General features: G+C 37.9%; 2 protein-coding genes across 16 annotated transcripts in view; one reads left to right on the top strand and one right to left on the bottom strand.

Moving 5' to 3' along the window:
• The window catches only part of ANLN (anillin, actin binding protein), a 144,024-nt gene extending 128,485 nt beyond the window's left edge, over positions 1-15,539 (bottom strand). For 2 of the 12 annotated variants that reach the window (XM_087894051.1, XM_034411162.3), the window contains exons 1-3: positions 15,010-15,539; positions 14,368-14,446; positions 5,477-5,725 (exon numbers count right to left, since the gene is read on the bottom strand). The gene's annotated coding sequence lies outside the window, so the exon portion shown is untranslated. Of the gene's footprint in view, positions 1-5,476; positions 8,954-14,367; positions 14,447-14,671 lie in introns of those variants that run through there. The other 10 variants (XM_087894045.1, XM_087894042.1, XM_087894044.1 and 7 more) reach the window with 10 other exon arrangements.
• Positions 15,081-23,486, top strand: part of MATCAP2 (microtubule associated tyrosine carboxypeptidase 2) — a 240,471-nt gene continuing 232,065 nt past the window's right edge. For all 4 annotated transcript variants that reach the window (XR_015734227.1, XR_015734228.1, XM_087894060.1 and 1 more), the window contains exons 1-2: positions 15,081-15,555; positions 21,728-22,404. Coding sequence is in view for 2 of the 4 variants with exons in the window: in XM_087894060.1 (XP_087750186.1) it covers positions 15,531-15,555; positions 21,728-22,404 (702 nt within the window). In the remaining 2 variants the exon portion in view is untranslated. The remainder of the gene's footprint in view (positions 15,556-21,727; positions 22,405-23,486) is intronic.

The raw sequence follows: 23,486 nt of genomic DNA on the forward strand, positions 1-23,486 counted from the left end.
ACATATTATTTTGGATAGAGGGGTCCAATTCACATCCAAGGTCTGGAAAGCCAACGGGCCACAGAATGAACGAACTCAGTTCTGGAACAGTACCTGTGTTGTTTTATTAACTATCAGCAGGACAACTGGACCGAGCTATTGCCTTTTGCAAAAGTGGTCTATAATAAAGTAGTTCACACTAGCACAGGTTTTACCCCATTCAGAGTGGCCATAGGAAAGAATTTAATACTGTGCCCGAGTTACCCTCACATGAATCAGAAATCCACTCCTTGAAACTGTGGGTCAGCCATTGGCAAACCATTTGGTTGGTAGTCCGCAAAGCCTTGGATGAAGCCAAGGCTTCCTATAAAGCATAAGCAGACAAGAAACTAATAGAACCTAGACCTTACAACGTGGGGGCCAAAGTTTACTTTTCCACCAAGTTTTTAAAATGTTTGCAGCAATCTAAAAAGCTGGGCCCTAAATACATTGGGCCTTTCCCCACAGTTCATATTATTAACCCTGTTAGGGTGGAATTGCAACTCCCTAAGTCATTACGGCAAGTCCATCCAGTTTTCCATTGTAGCTTGCTGAAGCCTGAAGTCACCTCTGACCTTTGTCCGGTTACTACCCCTGTTCCACCCCCTATTATGGTAGTGGGCAAACTACATTTTGAAGTTCAAGAAATTCTAGACTTTAGGAAATTCCGCAGAGCCGAAGAGGTGGCTTGGAAACACCTTCCCTTCTCACATAATGAATGGGTACACAAAAACATATGCATGCCCCTAAATCAATACATATATTTCATAAATTCTACCCTGACAAACCTCGCTGATTTTATGTTTTCTTTGTCCCCCCCCCCTTCCCTCTTTTTGTTTTCTTTCAGATGGACTTCCCATTTTTCTAGAAGGGCAGCATGTCAGGTCCCATATATTTCTATTGGGATGCTGGCATTCTGGTGGGAGGGGGAAGGATTGGAGGGATTTCTATCTGACTTTTCTGTTTCTATTTCCTGCTTGGAGAGATCTCTATATAAAGTTTCTGTTTCCTGCATTGCTAGGCTGTGAGTTTCAGTTTCCTGCAATGCTGTACTGTGGGAGGGGTTTTGTTTCCACTGCTTTAAATTGCTGTTTTTTAAGTGGAAAAATTTAGTTCCTGCCCAGACCTCTTGCTGTAACAAGCCTTTCAATAAAAGCTTCTTTTGGAATAACTGCAGTTTCAAGAGTACTGCTTTCTTGGGAAGATTGGAGAGGCAGGACCTTACAACCTCACAGCTAACTTCTATAATGAGGATCCTGGACCTGTCCCTATCAGTGACTTTCCACATAATGGTTTTATGATTTCAATGTACACAATATTAAAAAAGAGCAAAGAAACTTTTGTAATCAAAATAATAGCTTGAAAAAAATTATTATTGGGCTTGGATGGATAGAGAAGCAGGGAGGAATTAAATGTTATTTCTGCAATCAATCAAGAAAATATTGTGTTTATATAAGAGATTGTTATTGTCATTTAATGAAATAGATTCTTTCTAGTCAGGTAAATCATATCGACCATGTTTGAAGAGAGAAAATGTCTACCATAAATTGAATTTGAATTTGACTCTCTCCCTCTCTTTCTCTCTCTCTCTCCCTCTCTCTTTCATTCTCTTTCTCTCTGTCTCTTTGTCTCTCTCCCTCTCTCTTTCTCTGTCTGTCTCTCTCCCTCTCTTTCCTTCTATCTCCCTTTCTCTCTCTCCCCCTTTCATTCTCTTTCTCTTTGTCTCTCTTCCTCTCCCTTTGTCTCTCTACCTCTTTTTGTCTCTTTCTTTCTCTCTCTCCTTCTCTGTCTGTCTGTCTCTCTCCCTCCCTCTCCCCCTTTCTCTTTCATTCTTTCTTTTTTTCTTTCTCTATTTCTCTTTCTCTTTCCCTCTTTCCTTCTCTCCCTCCCCCTCTCTCTCTTTCTGTCTCTCTCTCCCTCTCTCCTTCTATCTCCCTCTTTCTCTCTCTCCCCCTTTGTCTCTCTCCCTTTCTTTGTCTCTCCCTCTCTCCCTTTTTGTCTCTGTCTTTCTCTCTCTCTCCCTCTCTGTCTGTCTCTCTTCCTCTCTCTCCCTTTCTTTTTCATTCATTCTTTTTCTTTCTCTTTTTCTCTTTCTTTCTTTCTCTTTCTCTCTTTCCTTCTCTCCCTCCCTCTCTCTCTCTTTCTGTCTCCCTCTCCTTCTCTCTCCTTCTCTCCCTCTCTCTTTCCTTCTATCTCCCTCCCACCTCCACAAGCATTCTGCAGGCTAAAAGCAGGCAAAAATGGGTCATTTTTGCCTGTTTTTTGCCTCTTCTAACAGCACCGACCCCCCCCCAAGCATTCTGCAGGGTAAAATTGTTGAGCTTACCTTTTGATTCCAGCCTGCAGGTCTCCCAAAGGCAAGACCTGCGCTGTGCTGAAGGGTGGGGTGTGTGTGATGTGGGCGGGGCAACCTCGTGGTGCTCCATGGGCTGGATTAATTGGTTCAGCGGGCCGCATGTGGGCCGCGGCCCGTAGTTTGAGGACCCATGATATATAGTATAGTATGAGTCACAGTGGCACAGTGGTTAGAGTGCAGTACTGCAGGCTACATCTGCTGACTGCTGGCTGTCTGCAATGTGCAGTTCAAATCTCACCAGGCTCAAGGTTGACCCAGACTTTCATCCTTCTGAAGTAGGTAAAATGAGGACCCAGATTTTTGGTGGCAATATGCTGACTCTGTAAACCACTTAGGGCTGTAAAGCACTGTAAAGCGGTATATAAGTCTAAGTACCATTGTTATTGCTATTTTTCCAATAATAATTAAAAGAGACAGAAAAGTGAAGCCGCTGGGCGAGATCATCCGTGGCTTTGGGGTGAGATACCATCAGTACGCTGATGATACTCAGCTGTACATCTCCACCCCAGGCCACCCCAATGATGCCCTTGAAGTGATGTCCCAGTGCCTGGAGGCTGTACGGATCTGGATGGGGAGGAACAGGCTCAAGCTCAACCCTTCCAAGACTGAGTGGCTGTGGTTTCCGGCATCCCGATATAGTCAGTTGACTCCATCACTGACTATTGGGGGCGAGTCTTTGGCCCCCACAGAGAGGGCTCGCAATCTGGGAGTCCTCCTGGATACGCAGCTGTCCTTGGAGGAACATCTGACAGCTGTAACCAGGGGGACCTTTTATCAGGTTCGCCTGATCCACCAGTTGCGGCCCTTTCTTGATCGGGATTCCCTGTGCACAGTCACTCATGCCCTCGTGACCTCTCGCCTTGATTACTGTAACGCTCTCTACATGGGGCTCCCCTTGAAGAGCACCCGGAGGCTCCAACTGGTCCAGAACGCAGCAGCGCGGGTAGTGACGGGAGCAGCATGGCGCTCCCATGTAACACCGCTCCTGCGCAAGCTGCACTGGCTCCCAGTGGTCTTCCGGGTGCGCTTCAAGGTGTTGGTTATCACCTTTAAAGCGCTCCATGGCATAGGGCCTAGCTATCTCCGAGACCGCCTGCTGCCACCGACGACCTCCCATCGACCCGTGCGCTCCCACAGAGAGGGCCTCCTCGGGGTGCCATCAGCCAAACAATGCAGGCTGGTGACCCCCAGGGGGAGGGCCTTCTCTGTGGGGGCTCCCACCCTCTGGAATCAGTTGCCCCCTGAAATAAGGAGAATCCATGACCTCAGTGCCTTCCGCCGTGCCCTTAAAACCTTCCTTTTCCAACAAGCCGGGCTGGCCTAATTCTTTTTAAGTGTTTTTAATTGTTTTGTTTATTGTTTTAATTGATGGGGCCAAATTTATATATATATATTTAACTGTATTTTAATATTTGTATTTGATGTTTTTATTTGGCTGTTCACTGCCCTGAGTCCTCAGGGAGAAGGGCGGTATACAAATTCAAAAATAAAAATAAAATAAAAAATAAAAATAAAAGACCACAGAAATTATTTAGAACTATTCTGTTCATCATCTTTACAAGTTTACGTATTTTAGCCTTCCCAAAGCTGGTATCCTTTAGATACAATATGCTGGGACTTTTAGGTTCCATGTATCTAGAGCTCATCAAGTTGGGAAAAGTTGTTTTATAATCTGCATATGAACTAAAAGTATGCTTTAAAAACAACATTGGAAGTCCTTCTGAACTAGGCTGTAGACAGCATATAAATTCCAGAGATTTTAATAACTTTATAATTTATCTATAACAGTGGTTCTCAACCTTCCTAATGCCGCGACGCATTAGGAAGGGGGGGTGAGAGAGGGCTTTGGCGACCCCTGTGAAATGGCCGTTTGACCCCCAAAGGGGTTATGACCCCCAGGTTGAGAACCGCTGATCTATAACTAAAGTTTCCACCCACCCACCCCCAATATTAAACTTAGACCTAGTTCATATAATTATGCTTATCCCATTAAAGTGTTCTATCCAGCGATGGGTTTCAAATTTTTTTACTACCGGTTCTGTGAGTGTGGCTTGGTGCGCATGGCATGGCTTGGTGGGCGTGGCAGGGAAAGGATACTGTTAATGTCACCAAGAAAATACCTAACTGTCTGTATATATGTATATATATCTATATCTATGGATGAGCTAATCCCCATGATGTGATTTATGTATCCCTCCACTTAACTCCTCCTCATCTTTTGCTCCACCCCTTGAGTATTTAAGCAGATGTTCCTGTCAGACTGCTTGGCTTGTACATAGATCTCCTGTGGAAGAAAACAAGTAAATAAAACAGTGTTTAATTTACAACCTTTGTCTACATATTTATTTGGGCCTGAAAATAAAGAAAAAAAAAACAAGCAACAAGAATGGTAGCAGAGGATGGTTGAGAAGGCCCAATAAACCAAAGAATGCAAGAGAAATCAAACCTACCTGAGGTAAAAAGAAGACCTATAACTAGATCAATTAACAGCAGAATGGCAGATCAATTAACCCCTACTGAAAACAATTCAAAAGAAAAGACGGAAACAAAAAGTCTTTTCAGTAATACAGACACTCTGACTAGAATTACAAAAACAACCATGAATGAATGTACTCCATCTAATATCAAAAAGAATATAATTAAATTAATAAAAGCCACTCCAAACGATCCTGATCTATTTGCGAAACTCCACAATACTATAAAATATCATGGAGCAGCAACAGATAAAGAAGAGACAGAAAGGTACCAAGCTGAAGAAATTACCTCAGAAAAGCCATACACTGACCCCAAAGCTAAACATGAAAAGGACAGACAGCAAACAAAACCTAAAGAATTAAACCTCAAAGATAGAGACGAGACACATGATTTAAGATACAGTCCTACACTCAAAGAAAACGAAGAACAAATAAAAAACTATTACTCTAATCCACCTAGAGATAGAAAAAGCCATGCAAGTGATTACCAAGGCATTCGGAACTAATTTAAGAACGCCAATTGAAGCAGAAAGAATACCTAAAATTATCTATAACAAGCAATACACTGAATCTGACTACATTAAAGAAGAACCCGACACCTGAAAGAGGATCTACGAAACATACTCACCGGTCAGAAGACTGTACAGCGAGGAGCCTGCCCACATCAACAACGATGATCGGACCGCTTCCCATGCTGCGGGCGAGCGGAGCGACGAGACCGTGGGACTGTCCGACAGGGTGCCGAGGATCAACGGAGTCGCAGCGATGTCCAGACGTCCACCAATGGCCTGGGGACCACCAGAGCAAGGACAGAAAGCCATCAGACTGTCTGGGACCTTCTCCCGAAGGACGAGAGCAGCAGATCCTCACTCTTCGGCTGCTGGGGAGAAATGAAGCCTGAGCATGCGCAGAACTCATCAGTAAGAAAAAAAGAGGAAGAGAGCACAGAGATAAGTCAATACAGACTCACACCCACTATTCCTATGCCATATTGTGAGTATGCTAATGATTTAGACCATGGACAGCAACTAACAAGAAATAGTTTTCCATATAATTCAGGAGTTTTACCTGCAGAACATATAAAATTGAAACTAGATGGAACCAATTTGTTAGAATGGAGTCAGCAGCTCCAAGTTATATATCTAAGAGAAAATATGCTGTTCTTAATTAACAATCCTCCAAGCAAACCTTGGACTATTGAAATAGACTGCATTCACCATAAAGCTTACTATTTATTAATTGCCACTATATCACCTAGTATATATCCTAGTATTAACCACCACCTGACAGTTTCTGAGATATTCCAAAAATTATTTAACTTATTTCACAGCAAGAGCGTTGCCACAACAACAAGAATATCCAGGGAATTTTATTCAGCTAAGCTAAAAGAAGGGATAACCATGAGTGAACACATCTTGAATTTAAATGCCACTAGAGCTGATCTCATTCAAAGGGGAGAAAGCATTTCAGATAACACCATGAAAAGCATTATAATTAATTCGCTTGATTCCAGATGGGACAATTACATAAATTTATTAGATAATCTCAATTTAGAATATGTCACATTAGAAAACCTAACTAGTAAACTCATAGCGGAAGACAATATAAGAAGGGAACGCTTCATGAACCATAAGGAAAATAGAAACATTAAGAGAGTAGAATTCCAAAACAGGGATAAATATATTCCAGAATGCCACACATGCGGCTCTAAAAGTCATTTTAAAAAAGATTACCCAAGAAATAATAGAGACAGAGACACAAAGAAAGAACAGGCCGGAACGTCAAACTCTCAAACAGGCATTCACCTGATTACAGATTTAAATGTAGAGAGTCCCCCAGTCCAAGAGACAGAGGACGATACAGAGATGATTCTAGAAACAATAAATATGGTTCTTTATTTGAATTAGTAAACAACGAACACTCTGAAACTGAGTTAGATAATGCATGGCTCATTGATTCTGGAGCCACGAGCCATACCACTCATAACAAAAAACGCCTAAGTAGATTCACTGAAAAAAATTACTTTATCAGAGTAGCAAACCATAATAGATCCAAGTAAAGGGAATAGGCACCACTTACATGAGAGGCTTAGGAGAAATAGAGGGGGTCTTGTTTGTGCCTGAAATCCCTCACAATATACTAGCTATACATAGATTAAGTGAGGAGAACGGTATAGAAACCATATTCAAAAATGGGAAGGTACCAAGAACAAAAGAATTGTAGGAAAAACCATTACCAAAGAAGATCTAACATATTTTGTACCTGATGAAAGTGAATCAACATGTCCAATCTTAGAATTAAAAAACAAAGAAAGTGAAGCTGACACACATAAGAAATCTGAAAGTAACATGAATAAAGATCATACAGATGATGGCAACACCCATAATATGGTAAACCATTACACGATGAATGTGCTCATTTACTTCATAGGAAACTTGGGCATGCCAGTTTTCCTGTTATACAAAAAATGATAGAATGTTCTGAAGATGTTAAATTAAAGAGTTGTAAAAACTATTTGGATTGTTCTGTGTGCAATTCTTCAAAAATTAAGAACAAACCAAGACCTAAAAAGACCACTCGCACCACTCAATCAATATTTCAATTAGTACATATGGACCTAGTTGGTCCCATGAAACCATCTATCAAATATAGAAAGAGGTATTTCTTAACTATAGTTGATGATTTCAGCAGGTATGGTTTCATACCTTCTTAATCACAAGAACGAAGTGTTTAAAAAATTTAAAGAATTCTATATAAAAGTAAAAACACAGCACAACGTAAACATCAAACAAATAATGACAGATAGGGGATCAGAATTTTTATCCAAGGAATTCACCAATTGGCTTAAGTCACAGGGAATTATACATTTTAAATCCTGCCTTTTTCACCCTTCCAGAATGGAATTGCAGAGAGAAAAAAATCTGACAAACCATGGTCAGATGCGTATTAGAGGATGCTGATTTGGGACAAATTTTCTGGGCTGAAGCACTCACTTATTCAAACTATACTATAAATAGATTATGGTCCAGTGTGATTAATAAAACCCCATATAAAGTCTTATACGGTAGAAAACCAAAAATTGAACATCTACACATTTTTGCAGTCATGACTGATGTCTATGTTCCAAAGCAATTGAGACGTAAAGGTGAGAAAATATCAAAAAGACTAAGGTTCATGGGATATGAATCAGGAACCAAAGGCTATAGATTTATAGACAAAGATAACAAATTCATCATTTCAAGATCAGCTGTATTTCATGAACATAATAATTGGTCCAGATTACATCTTAATGATTTATACAACGTGATATGGAACACTGACTTAAAGCACACACCGCATACCGACAAACCTAACTCTATAGAATCAAATAATCACAGAAGATTAGAGATAACGCCTGAAGAATGGGAGTCGAACCACCCAATCATAAAATTAGATAAACTAACAGAAAAAGAAGCAAGGTACATGCAGGACTCAGATTTACCCCCGAAAGACCCATCAGATCAAATAGAAACAAACTGCCCAAAAGGTTAGAAGATTATGTATTTTCCATCAACACCAACATGATTCCCCCTATCACTTATGAGGACATATTAAAATTACCACATGAAGAGAGGGCTAAATGGGAGCAAGCCATTAAAAAAGAGATGGATAGTTTAAAGGAACTCAATGTATACACACCAACAGAGCCACCGGTAGGTAAGACACCCATAGGAACAAAATGGATTTTTAAGATTAAGGAATTAGAAAACAATAAATTCTTATATAAAGCTAGATTAGTGGTCCAAGGATTCGCACAAAAATTTCCTGATGACTACATAGACACCTACTCTCCCACCGTTAGATCAGAAAGCGTCAAAACCGCACTGGTATTGGCATCCATCCTAAATTTAGACGTATATCAATTCGATGTCCAAACAGCCTACTTACATGCCAATCTTGATAAAGAAATCTATGTGAAAGCACCCCCAGGTAAAGATGTACAGAAAGGGGAAATATGGTTATTAAACAAAAGTCTATACGGACTAAAACAATCTAGTAAACGTTGGTATGAATGCTTAGCGAAAATGCTTGAAGACATAGGTTTTTCAGCTACATCTGCAGACTTATGCTTCTTCACTAGAAAAACAAAAGACTCTATTGAATACGTACTTATTTATGTTGATGATATCTTGAATTTCGGACAACACAAACTTAAATTTGAGGAATTTAACTCGATACAGAAAAGGAAGAAGTTATTTGTATATCTGAGACAATTTAATAATGATATAATTTGTTTACAAGAAACTCATATCACAACTCAAGATCAAAAATACTTGATAAATTCCAAACTAGGCACACATTTTATATCTTCAACTTCGCAAAAAAAGAATGGTGTGGTTATTTATGTAAATAAAAGATTAACAGCTAAAATTATAGAAGCAGATGAAGATGGTAGGTTTATAGCAATCGAATTGCTTACAGTGAATGGCCAAATTCTTTTGATTGGAATTTATGCTCCCAACCAACAACAGGATCATTTTTATAAAATGTTACATACTAAAATATTGCAATGGGACTGTAGATCTATATTAATAATGGGAGACTGGAATGGAGTAATTGACTCTAAACTAGATAAAAAGAGTTTGGCGAAATCCAGAATCAGACTACCACAGACTTTTTTTGATATGAAAGAAGATCTGGAATTAAAAGATATTTGGAGAATACATAATCCAAAAGAACTGGATTATACTTTTTTTTCTGACAGACATAGATCCTTCTCTAGGATTGACTTTATTTTGTTGTCAGATGATTTACTTGTCAAGACAAAAAGAACAAAGATTCTTCCAAGAACCTTGTCCGACCATAGCCCAGTATGGATAGAAATTGAGATGGCTAAGAATGAACGACGTTCTTGGAGAGTGAATGAGAATTTGTTCAGATATGAAAAAAACATAAAAGAACTTACAAAGCATTTGAAAGAATTTTTTGAAATAAACTTGAATAAAGGTACCCCAATTGAAATTGTGTGGGATGCGAGCAAAGCTTATATGAGAGGGGTGCTTATTTACATGAATTCTAAACACAAAATGAATCGACAAAAGAAAAGATCTGAATTGGAAATAGAAATAAAGAATAAAGAACAGCTACTTATTAAAAACCCAACAGATGAAAGAATACGTGGTGTAATAAAACTTCTGAAAGACCAATTTCAAATGCTTATGGCGGAACAAGTTGCAACAAATTTACAATATGCGAAGCATAATACTTTTTGTAATGCCAATAAACCGGGCAGATTGTTGGCCTACACTTTAAGAAAAAAGCAGAGTATACGGACTATTGATAATATTGACATTGGAGGGAAAGAAATTTTTCAACAAAAATTAATTAAAGAAGCTTTTATGGACTATTACACTAAACTATATGCTAAAGATGATGTGCAGAATGGACTTATAGAAAAATATTTAGATAATAAAAGAGTCACAAAAATTACAGATCAACAAAAGGAAAGAATGAATTATCCTATAACAGAGGAGGAGATAATGGCAGCAATTAAACAATTAAAAACAGCTAAAGCTCCTGGAACTGATGGCTTGACAGCAGTGTATTATAAAACTTTGCAAACAGAAATGGTGGAACAACTTAGAGATTTGTTTTGTAATATTCAACAAGGGGGTAAAATACCCCCATCATGGACAACAGCATATATTTCTTTGATACCAAAAGAGCAAGCAGGTCCTAAAAAACCAGAGAATTATAGACCAATATCTCTTCTTAATACTGACTATAAAATTTATGCAAAAGTACTAGCCAACAGGCTGATGCCAGTAATTCAAAAGGTGATTCATGATGACCAAGCGGGATTTATCGAGGGTAGATACATGAAGGATAATGTAAGGCAAGTAATAGATTTATTGGAATATCTTGAGAGGAATAAACAGGTACCTGCAGTGCTGGTTTTTTTGGATGCGGAAAAGGCCTTTGACAGAGTGGATTGGAATTTTCTATTAAAGACTTTAAAAAAGATGGACTTTGGGGACCAATTTATACAGGCGGTCTCAGCAATTTACCAAGAGCAAAAGGCACAGATTATTATCAATGGAAGTTTGACAACAGAGTTTAAAATTGAAAAAGGAACAAGACAGGGATGTCCGTTATCCCCATTGTTATTTATTTTAACATTAGAAGTCTTGTTAAATACAATACGGGACTCTAATATCTTGAAAGGTATAACGATAAGGCAAGAGGATTACAGAATAAAAGCATTTGCAGATGATCTGGTTGTTACCCTAACACAGCCAATGGAATCAATAATCCAGATGAAGGACATTATACAAGACTATGGTAAAGTTTCAGGTTTTAGACTGAATCAGAAAAAAACTAAGATGATAGTTAAAAATATGACACAAGATCGTAAACATGAGCTTGAAAGGAGGGCAGGTTTTGAGATTGTACCAAAGGTAAAATATCTAGGAGTTCAGGTTGCAGAATCAAATATGAAATTGTTTCAAAATAATTATGAGGTTTTGTGGCGAGAGGTGCAGAAAGATATGGAGACTTGGAAAAAACTGCAGCTGTCTTTACTTGGAAGAATAGCAGCAGTTAAGATGAACATTTTGCCAAGATTTCTTTTTTTGTTTCAAATGATTCCGGTGCTCAAAAGCGATAAACAACTGAAAGTCTGGCAAACTGGAGTGAACAAGTTTGTCTGGAACGAGAAAAAACCGAGAGTGAAATTGAAAATTATGCAAGATGTTCCAGAAAGGGGAGGTCTTAAACTTCCAAACCTACAGTTATACTACGAAGCAGCAGCTTTGACTTCAGCAAGTGATTGGTTTGGAAGGAAAAAGACTGGAATATTGAATATTGAAAGTTTTGATCTTGAATTTGGATGGCATGCTTACTTATTTTATGATAACAAAGTGGATAAAGTATTTAAAAGCCATATACTTAGAGACTCTTTGATGAGAGTTTGGAAGAAGCACCGATTCAAATGGGATTATAAAATACCGCTATGGCTGGATCTTGGTCATATTATGTGGAATACAAATATAATGTCACTCGGGGGGTTTTTATACAAAGAGGTTCTTTTTACAGATGCGGGCAGATGGCAGTTGAAGACACTACAGACACTGTTGGACGAAGGGATTAACTTAACTTGGTTACAATATAATCAATTACAATTGAGATGGAGAGAGGACCAAAAAACTGGTATTATGTTGCATGAGGAAGAATTGGTTAGACATATAAAAGAGAAAGGTCCAATGCATATTAAAAGGCTTTATAATGTTTTGTTGGAAAGGGATTCAGAAACTGAACTGGTTAAAGACTGTATGATTAAGTGGGCACAAAATTTTGAGGAGCCAGTGATGTTGGAAACATGGGAAAAAATTTGGGTTCAGAATGTTAAATTTACACAGTTGCAGAATTTGAGGGAAAATTTCTATAAAATGTTTTATAGATGGCATTTAGACCCCAAAAATTGTCGTGTATGTACCCTAATGTTCAGCCAAAATGTTGCAGATGTGATTGTTTAGATGCTACATATTATCATGTTTGGTGGACTTGTAGGAAAGTTAAGGCTTTTTGGATAAAAATTTGGTGGGTCATGCAGAATGTTTTGAAGAAAAAAATTCAATTTTCTCCACAATTGTTTTTATTGGGTATAGTTAAGGGTTTTACTACGGGTGAAACAAAGTTGATATTGTACATGATAACAGCTGCGAGATTATTGATAGGTAAATATTGGAAGAATGAAGTTTTGCCCACGATTGAGGAATGGACTTTGAAGATGGCCAGTTTTGCAGAGATGGCGAAGATTTCAGCATTTTTAAAAGACTGTTCACAAGAGACTTATGAATGGGAATGGAAAAAGTGGATAGATTATGTTCAGAACAAATATCAAACTAGGAAGTACCAAATAGCTTTTATTTGAAAATGATATTTTAAGATAGAAATATTTCAGTGTAATGAAGATGAAAAACTTACAAGGAGGAGGGAGGGGTTCAAGTTTTATATAAGTTTTATATTAAGGTTTTTTTTTTACCTGATATAAGTATATTGTGTGGAAGTCCGGGGGGAGGGGAGGGTTAGGGAGGGTTAGGGAGGATGGGAAGTTCGGGGTGGGTAGAGGGGGGGGGGAAAGGGGTGAAAATGTAATTGTAAAACTTTTGCAATTAAATGTGAGGAATTTGCAGAAAAACTGGGAAAACACTTCACTTTAAAAACTCTAGGAAAAGTAAATAAATATCTAGGTGTTTAGATCAACAAAACAAATAGAGGGTTTAAATTGTCTCAAAAGGACAAGATATTAGAACTATTGAAAAAATGTAATATGTTAAACTCCACACCTTGTGAAACCCTCATGCAAACCAACTTTGTAAAAAATATGAACAATGAAGGTATACCATTTAAGGACAACACCTTATATAGATCGGTAATTGGATCATTGTTGTATATCTCAAATTGGACCAGACCGGACAACACTCTAGCTGTTAATATATTATCCAGACATGTAAGCAATCTGAACACTTATCACTGGGAGGGAATAAAAAGAATTCTCAGGTATCTCAAATTTAGCGCTGACGCTAGCCTATATTTAGAACCTACCCACTCAAAAAAACCAATCTTAACGTGTTATGCAGATGCAGATTGGGCTGGACACACTAAGAGTAGAAAGAGTACATCTGGTTATGTTTTCCTAATTAATAGCTGTCCCGTGCAATGGTATACTGGTAAATGGTAAAGGAGCCTTGGTAGTACAGTGGTTTAATGCACCCTGTTATTAACACAGCTGCCTGCAATTTCTGCAGGTTCGAATCTTACCAGGCTCAAGGTTGACTCAGCCTTCCATCCTTTCTAAGGTAGGTTAAATGAGGACCCAGTTTGTGGGGGCAATAAGCTGACTTTGTATAAATATACAAAAGTATGAAGGCTATTGCTTAACGCATTGTAAGCCGCCCTGAGTCTCCGGAAAAGGGCGGCATATAAATCAAATAAATAATATAAAAAAAAACAACTTAATCGCAACATCTACTGCTGAGGCCGAATACGTTTGCCTTTCTAAAGCCTCTAATAACTTAATATGGTTCGATGATCTCTTATCTTTCATCTAATATGGTTCGATGATCTCTTATCTTTCATCTGGACAGAACCCAATTATCCTGTTAACATTCATGAGGACAATAAAGCTGCAATAGATATATTAAATTCTGAAGCAATAGGTCAAAGATCACGACATATTGATATCAAATATAAACATGTTAGACAACTATCCAACATGGGTTTTATTAAGGCCTCACATTGTGATACTCATGAACAAGTGGCAGATATATTAACAAAACCGTTACCCACCAATCAACATGTGTATTTATCTTCAAAATTGAATATACATATTTAAATCTATAAATATTCATTTTAACTGTTAGGTATTTTAGAGGGGGATTTGTCACCAAGAAAATACCTAACTGTCTGTATATATGTATATATATCTATATCTATATCTAATCCCCATGATGTGATTTATGTATCCCTCCACTTAACTCCTCCTCATCTTTTGCTCCGCCCCTTGAGTATTTAAGCAGATGTTCCTGTCAGACTGCTTGGCTTGTACATAGATCTCCTGTGGAAGAAAACAAGTAAATAAAACAGTGTTTAATTTACAACCTTTGTCTACATATTTATTTGGGCCTGAAAATAAAGAAAAGAAAAACAAACAAGAGTTAAATCTCCATTCCCACCCCACTCCAGGGGTAGGTTACTGCAAAATCCCCATTCCCTCCCGATCGGTTGGTACTCCGGAGGCAGAGAATAGATGGGGGTGGGGCCAGTCAGAGGTGGTATTTACCTGTTCTCCGAACTACTCAAAATTTCCGCTACCGGTTCTCCAGAACTAGTCAGAATCTGCTGAAACCCATCACTGGTTCTATCTATCTCAAGTGTAATATGCTAGCTTCCTAAAACAAATGCACTGACCTAAAAGAGCCTACTGACTGGGTTTCACCTTTCTCAGCAGGACAGTACCCTTCTCACCCACCCATAGGTCTTCGCAGCGAGTTACATTCCTTTTGGAATATACAAACTCCAATTCCATAATTTATTGGAAATTAAATAAAACTATCTGGATACTTAATCAACGTAAAAAAAACAAAACGTTTATACGACCATAACACAATAGCTACTTGCCAAACTCATCCAATCCTGCTTCGTTTCCGACGACCGCAATTCCCAGCACACAGATGTATGTCCCTCGGCGCATTGTACACTGGGAAATGTGGTTTCCGATGAAATCCTGAACTACTAGTCGCACTGCGCATCTGCAAGGTTTCGTGGTAACATTCCCCTACTGGAGCTGTTCTGTGATTTGCGGGAAATGGGGGTGTCCTAGCAACTAGGCTATCCAGCAGCTATTGACGATTCCAATGATCTCGTATAAAGAAACGGCCGAGGTGGAACGAAAGAGAGTCGGTCCAGCCGCTGCTCGGAGCTTGGGAAAGGAAGAGAAACGGCCTTTCGAATTGCTATCGCCGTTGTTCGGCGCCTTGTTCCTAGGTTTCTGTTTCGACAAAAGCTCGGGAACTTCTGTCCCTAGTTCCCCTTGGTCGTGCTATCCAACTGTCTCCTTGAAGCTGCCCCCGAGATTTTAGAATAGCACTCTGGTAAAAAGTGAGGAGGCCATTTGCAACCCACACCTCACCCGCCGAAGGATGCTTGAGTCTATTCGAGTCACTGGTGAGTAACAATGCCGCACCGCCTTTGTTTCCTCATCTGTCAGATCTTTATAGTAGGATTTCTAATAAAACGGAGATCCCGTTGATTTTAAATAGGTCCTGCTCAAATAGATCGTTTGCGTAGCAATGTGTCATTTCTGAGAATTTAAATCCATCAGGGAGCAATTAGGTCAGTACTATGAACTCTGTTGAGTAGAGTAATATGGGCTTCACTTAATTTAAAATATATCAAGTCTGCATGGTAATGATTAAAAAAAGCACATAATTTCTTCCGAACTGGGAATTGTTTTCTCACATAAAATACGAATGGAATAATATCTGTTTAAGTAAATTGCTTTATTATTTTCAAGATTAGTGTGGTGGGGGGGGATATAGAATATTATTGTAGTCTGACACAGTTTGTGCTCTCTCTCTCTCTCTCTCACACACACACACACACACACACACACACACACACACATGTATAGAAATAAACAAACATTGATCTGTCTATACAGAAAAAAGAGGGAATCCTTTTCTCTCTGCATAGATAGAAAAACTCTGGGATCTACTATGGAGAAAGATTTGTGGAAAAATTATTTGTTTTTCTCCTTGTACACAAACAGGTAAATTAGTAGCCATGCTCTATATGGTTGTCATTGTTTGCAACTATGTTAGGTCTACCAGTTCTGGGCTTCATATATCCAGGCTACAAGATGCCATCACAGTATTGTATATCTGTTTGCTGTCATCTAAGGCCTGTCTGGAAGACAGTAATGTTGCTGTGGTAACTCTGAGATAAATCCATCACCTTTTTTTTTGTCCAGAGAAAAACATTTCCTTTGCTGCCAGATTTCTTTATTTTCTCTTATGAATAGAGGGAAAAAAACTTTCTCTGAGTAGGATAGGATTTCAAGAGATGAAATTTTGTGGAGTTCTCAGCCCATTCCTCATTAAATTATTCTGCTTTAGGAAGCCTCTTTGAACAGGTTGCAAGAACTCTCTATCTCCGTCTTCCTCTCCTATTACAGAATTTATATATTTAAATTCAGTAATATTGCAAATGTTCCAGTTGCAGCTATTCTTGTAAAACAAGGAATGCTAACACTATCAGTGAACAGATTTCCTTGTGCTTTTGCTGTGGCCACATTGTCCTCTCAGATACTTCAAAGAAGCCATCTTGAGAGAGAGATCTCATCATCTGGCATCTAACTGTCCAAACATATTTATTGGCTACAAAGCACAAACCTATATAATGCCTTCTTTCAGATTTTTTTTTTTTTTTTGCTGTTCTAGATCAGCAGTCCCCAACCTTTTGGACACCAGGAACCAGTTCCATAGAGAGAGGTTTTTCCACGGACCAGAGGGGTGTGGTTTTTGCATACTGTCTGCATCCTGCAGATGGGGCTTTGCTTCTTTGTGAGGCCCGGTTTCTGACATACCGTGGACCAGTGCCAGTCCATGGATGGGGGTTGGGGACCCCTGTTCTAGATGGACTCGCCTTCAGATTTCCTTTGGTTTTGTTATGAATAACTCTTAATTTCATTCTTCCCATTTTGGTTTCACCAGTATCCCACCAAGAGTTCTTATTCCCATCAGTGTTGCTTTCAGGATCACTAAATTGACTTGAGTTTTTCTACCTCATCAGAGTGTGGCAATCACAAACAAAGGAAAACATTAAATTTCAGAGTTGAAATGAGGTATAAATTGGATGTTTTAGAAAATTAGTAGATGTACATGAACCAAAATAAACAACTTTAACTGAGGTGGTTAAATTATTATTATTCAGGGCATGAGACTATAAAAGGCAGTGGTGAGTTGCTATCGGTTCGCCCCGGTTCAGGCGAACTGGTAGTGGCGGTGGGAGGCTCCGCTCACCTGCTCAGATGTCATCAAAAATGTTCTGCGCATGCACAGAAGCTCCACGCACTCACAGAGCAAGCGAGTGCACCTATGCGCTCCCAATAGCAAACTGGTAGCAAAGAAAATTGAAACCCACTGCTGATAAAAGGGAATGTAATTGTAATGATACCAGAAAGGAAATAATAAAGTGTGTTTTACAGTGTTGGCTGTAACTATTAAAATTAGTGTGTATCTAAGGAGTATTGATTTGTGTAAGCAATTGATATTCACTTACTTTAAATGTAATGCTACAACACTGAGGAATGTATGGTAAGATAAATTGCATTAGATGCTAGGTGCATAATCCAATATTGATGTAGTACAACTAATAGGTGATTAGGATGCAAAAGTTAGAGAAATGATGGAACTTGGAATTATTATGATTAAGAAAACACAGTAATGTTGGAGACGATTGAACTTTGGTGTAGAGAATTTTTTGTTCACACCTGCTTCAAGTAATATAAACAAAGTGAATATTTGATTCTCACTGTATGGACAACATCTTAATAAAAAACATTACACATCAGGAAGCAGAATATTAAAAAGATACACCCAGTTGGCAGATCTCTTCCAAGTAAGAATTATGGAATAGATCTTAGGTTGGTGTTAAATATATGGTTTAAACTTCTAAACTTAGAAAATTAAAGGCAGCAAATATGCTGGCATGATTTGAAGTACAGGACATTGTCAGAATATAATAGCAATATGAGGAATATATGAGAATCCGAAGTGCTGTGGAAAGACCAAGAAGACATTAAGAAAACCAAAACAAAAAATATTCGCCGAATGTTAAAGATGAGAAAGCTCCTAGTGGCTTTCAGAAAAAAGTTTTCTTGATAGTCAAAGAATGAGGATTAATCTGCTCCACAGAAAGAGAGGCATGATGGGCAATTTATCAGCTATCAAATTGGAAAGAATAAGGTACAGATAAATGTTAAGGATATTCTTGTCTCACAACCGATGTTGTCGGTTATTGAGCAGAGTACCCTTTGAGTTTACACATGAAAGCGACTGAGAATGATTGTGGATAATAACAGTTAACATACAAACAAACTGGGTTTTGATATTTTACTTTTAGGGAAAAAGCAAAATCATAGTCCAAAAACATTCCAAGTCATACACATATCAAGTGTGATAAAGATCAGTCCAGGGGTATTTTCCAATATAAAGTCTTCTTACCAGTTGTAGAAAAATACAATAAAACAGATCTTTAGTTTCATTCAGGAACACAGTTCGATATATAAACAGTCAATAAATATTAGAAAAGCAATATATAGCCATGATCAATCAATGATCATGCAGAGAGATCAAATATAGAGTTACAGCATATCAGCAGGTAAAATGGTGTAGTGTCCACACAAACCATAAATCAGCTTTCCTTAAGTATATTGGCTACAAAGCTCAGCCAATCAGGATGCATGATAATGCAACACAGTTTTTAAAGCTACATAATACTTTTAGCTACAAACACACAATGTTGGTTTATATATTTCCTGACCAACCAGTTGGGCAATAACAATTTCTTAACAAATATTTAAATAAGAGCAGAAGTACTACATCTTTATGTTAACAAATATGGAAAAACAAGATTGTATAGCATAGAGATTGGGAAATATTAGTGTAGACACACCAACAACAGAGATTCAAGAAATAGGGTAAATTAGCAATCGATCTTATCTTATAATTATCTTATAATTTTGTGAAGTTTCATTATGTGTTATGGATGTCTTTGGTAAGTATATATTTGTAATTTTAAGTTCATTCAGTAGTAAGCAGCAATGGACTTATTGGGATTTATTTTCACAGTAAGCATATTTTAGTTGTTCTGAGCTCTATGTTAGCAGATGGTGATTATTTTTATACCATAAATTCTGATTTGGCATTGCATTTGTATCAGCCCTTTCTCATGCTCCTGTTTCTGAACTCCAGCTATGACACTCTTGAGATACAAGTCAGATGATTTTCCTTTCTGTTCTCTTTCAAGTGTATGTGTTCCCTTATATTAATTATCAAGGCCCTTTCCAACATTTTTTAAATTAGAATTAAAATCTAATACCAATTAGATTTTCTAGACCTTTGATTAAATGGTAGTTTTAGTTTCCTTTATACAATTTTGTAGTCATATCAGTACTGAAACTCTAGATAGAAATTCAGAATTGTAATAATATATTGGTGGGGTTTTTTACATTATGCTTTATATGTGTTATAATTTCTGGTTACAGTAATAAATCAATTCAATAGTTAAAATCAAGAAATTAAATAATTGAATATATTTTCATAATATGATAAACTATTGCTTGTTTTTAATATTGAATAAGGTATGGCATTTACATGAGCAGATCACCATGTGGCTTGGGTATGATTTCAGCCATTCTGTTGTTATAGAATTGTAGGAAGTTAGCACCCACCCCTTTCCTGGAAGAGTGAAATATTTTAGGAAATATGAAAAAGGCAGAAATATGAGAAGCATATTTTACAGACAAAGCAGCTCCCACCTTCCTGCCCCCCACCCTTTGTCAATGGGCCATTAAGGCCTGGGCCAGTCTATTCTACATAACAAAGATCTGTCTCCTTCAGGCAGAGCCATAGTAGGAATTGCGAAAGATAGGATTAGCCCTCTACACAATAGCAGCAGAGACTCACCACATGTGACCTGGGAAGCACATGTGACCATCAGCCAGCAAGACCCCCACCCCCTGGGAGTCTGACAACCAATCAGAGTACTCTTTCTGGGCCCCAGGAAGTTCAAAGCCAGAGAGAGTATAAAACCTGAAAAACTCGCTATATCTCCCCTTTTCTGTTCAGGAACTCAAGCCATGTGATCCTGTCCACCATTAAACCATCTTTCCAAGCAGTCTCCATGTTTCCAGTGTCTGTTTTCCCCACTTGGAGCAGAACCTAGAAGGATGTTTCTTCCAACAGAATGAAAAGATGTCTTGTGATATCATACGTTATAATCATGAATATATTTTACTAATTCTTGTGCTGAGATATGAATTTGAATTATGTTGAATTTTAACAATGAACTAAACAAGGATGATTCAGGGGAAGAACAAGAGAGCTAGAGTACCACTAAGTAGACCCATACAGGTAGTCCTCAACTTATAAACAAATCTTTATCGCTAAGCAAGACAGTTAAGTGAGTTTTGCACCATTTTATGACCTTTCCTGCCACAGTTGTTAGTTGAATCACTGCAGTTGTTAAGTTAGTAACAGTTATTAAGTGAATCTGGCTTTCCTATTGACTTTGTCGATCAGAAGGTTACAAAAAGTGATCACAGGACCCCTAGGACTTCAGCCATCATAAATAAATGTCAGTTGCCAAGCATCTGAATTTTGATCAGATGACCTGGGAATGTTGAAATGATCTTAAGTATCGAAAAAAACCATAAATCACTTTTTTCAGTGCTGCTGTAACTTCGAACGGCACTAAATGAATGGTTGTAACTCAAGGACTACCTGTATTATATTTATCTCAGCAATTATTAGTATTATCCATAACTGCAATGTTTGCTCTTAATAGGATAACAATATACTATAACAGGCACTTTGTGCTAGATAGATTTATAGATAGGAACTAGAGTTAATGTTATTACAAGGTATGATCCAAACATGTTGTTAATGCAATACTTGCTTTGATTAAATTCAAATTTAGTAAACTGGAAAATCGTAACATGCTTGTTCTTGAGAAGGAAATATAACAGGAAGAGTCAGTTCAATTTATTTTCCTTCAAATAACAAAAGGAGGTAGAACTTACTTATGTGTTTCAATATTGCATTCGTATTCCCACTCCTTCTCGTTTTTTGCTTTTCCTGTGGTAAAAGCATTAAGTCTATAACATTCTAAAGCTGAATAAAATAGTGAGTTTAGTGTATACTTTCCCCAAGTAATTTTTCTGATATATTTTTCCTCTTCTCTCCATCTCCCTATTACAGACAGAGTTTGAACTTGCGGTGCAATGAAGAAAAATGGGCGTTTAGAACTTTTAGAATTGAAAATCTGCTCTAGAAGTAATTGTGTGTCAGCATGTTTTCTTTTACATTCAAACATGGGAAAAGAAATTGGTATAAATTTAAAGGAGACTTAATGGCCATTCTAGTTGAGGAATTTTGGAAGAATGGGAGGTATAAGGAGGGCATCCAGACTGGGAAAGCTTTATCTGGTCAATACACTTTTTCTGGTAGAACAGTGTTTCTCAAGCTCAACTATTTGAACTGGCATTCATATTACATATTAAAATCTAGAAAAATCTTTTTGATTAAATTAGGCTTTTTTATTTTTTTTAATTCAGAAAAGCTTCACTGGCCAGAGCAAGAACTGTCCAAGAAGTCCATCTTGAAGCCTGAAGAACAGAAATTTCTTTGCATGAGTGAAACAAGAAGTGTTAAGTCCTTCATCCTTAAGGACAACTTCACCACAGGGACAAGCAGCTACAATGTTTTGCTGCAGAGCAAAGAAGAAAAAAAACATCAAAAACATTCATCAGCCCGCCACAAAAGACTCCGGAAGCCCACCAAACCCACTCATGGCTCACACAGTAATGAGCGCCACAAGGTTAAGACGCCACTGTTTATTCCCCCAAATGGGTGGTGCTGTTTCAAAAGGCACTCCTCCTATTTTATTCCCAACTCACTCCGCAATGGGATTAAATTAGCACAAAGTATTTCAGTAACAGGGAACAGCATAGGATTGTCAACGCCACCCAAGAACAAATCCAAAAAACATTTTACCTTTAGCCTAGGAAAGCCCAAACAGTTGCAAACTTCTAAAAGCTGCTTAAAAGATGGAGATGCTACTGCTCGTAAGTTTTGTATCCTCACTGCAATCAAGCCTTCCAATGTGGAAAGGGAGAAGATAAAGTTCTTCAAATCAGATTTTACCTCTAACCCACAGTTTGAATATGCAAGTTCTGTCCTGCCCAGTGTACTTGAAAAGTACAGCCAAGCATCCAGTTTATTTCTTAAACAGGTAGACATACTTTTGCTATTTCTCATGCATAATTCTTTTTAAATCCCCTCTTATTTTTTCCTTAGTTCTATTAGCCTAGAAAGGGGATAGTCTGATTAGGGGATAGTCTGATTAGGAAAGAGCTTTTGAAAAGCAGGATGAAAGGACACAGAACACTTGTGCAGCTTTCCTTTCCATTTTAAGAACTGAAAGTCTGAAGCAGGGCCTCTATTGACAGTGGTCTCTGAAACAAGCAGTGGTGACATCAAACAATAACACATGGATCATCAAGCAAATAGATGATTACATAATTTATGACAGGATGTTTCATGTAATCTTGCAGATATCCATACCTTTTGCTTAGGCTTCCATGGGAGAAGGGAGGATTTCTCTCACTCAGGTACAGGAGTGAGTTGCAGTCAGCAATGCAGTGCACACATGCTCTATACAATCACACCATCGTCCCCACCATCTTGACTTTTTGCATATTAAGACAAACATTTTTAATCCATTGTAAAGTGAAAAAAAAAAACCTACTTCCTCCTACTTTTTTGGGTTTACACAAGCAGGGCTAATCCACCATCTCTTGAGGATGATATAGGTCTAGATTTAATGCACTGAATAGATTACATAGCCTTCAACACTTTTTTCACCTCTTGGATTTTGAAAGAATAATAGTTCAAATCTAGAAAAGGCAAACTAAAGAGCTTAGTAGTATGTCAAAGTGGGAAAAAGTTAAGCACCTCCTACACATACACCACTTTTACTTTATAATCAAGCCTTCTATCCCTATATATGTAAGTTCATACATTGGAATAGGACATGTTTAAATAAATATTCTTGATTTTGAGGATATTTCATTACCCAAACCAGGTAATATCATTAGTGCTTGTTACAACTTAATTTCATTAGAAACCAAAAGAGATTAGATTACTGATATTGATTTTTTTTGGTTGTTTTTTACTTCATGGTATCTTGTTTGTTCTCTCTGAAAAAAATCAAAGCACAGTGAACAATTAGAAGATAAAATATTAAAGGGAACAATCTGCTTAAATGAAATGATTGCTCAATAGAAATTGTAAGGTCCTGCCTCTACTCCCCAT

This window comes from Pantherophis guttatus, chromosome 4, assembly GCF_059756535.1.
Source record: "Pantherophis guttatus breed Tessera chromosome 4, ASM5975653v1, whole genome shotgun sequence".
Lineage (NCBI taxonomy): Eukaryota > Metazoa > Chordata > Lepidosauria > Squamata > Colubridae > Pantherophis > Pantherophis guttatus.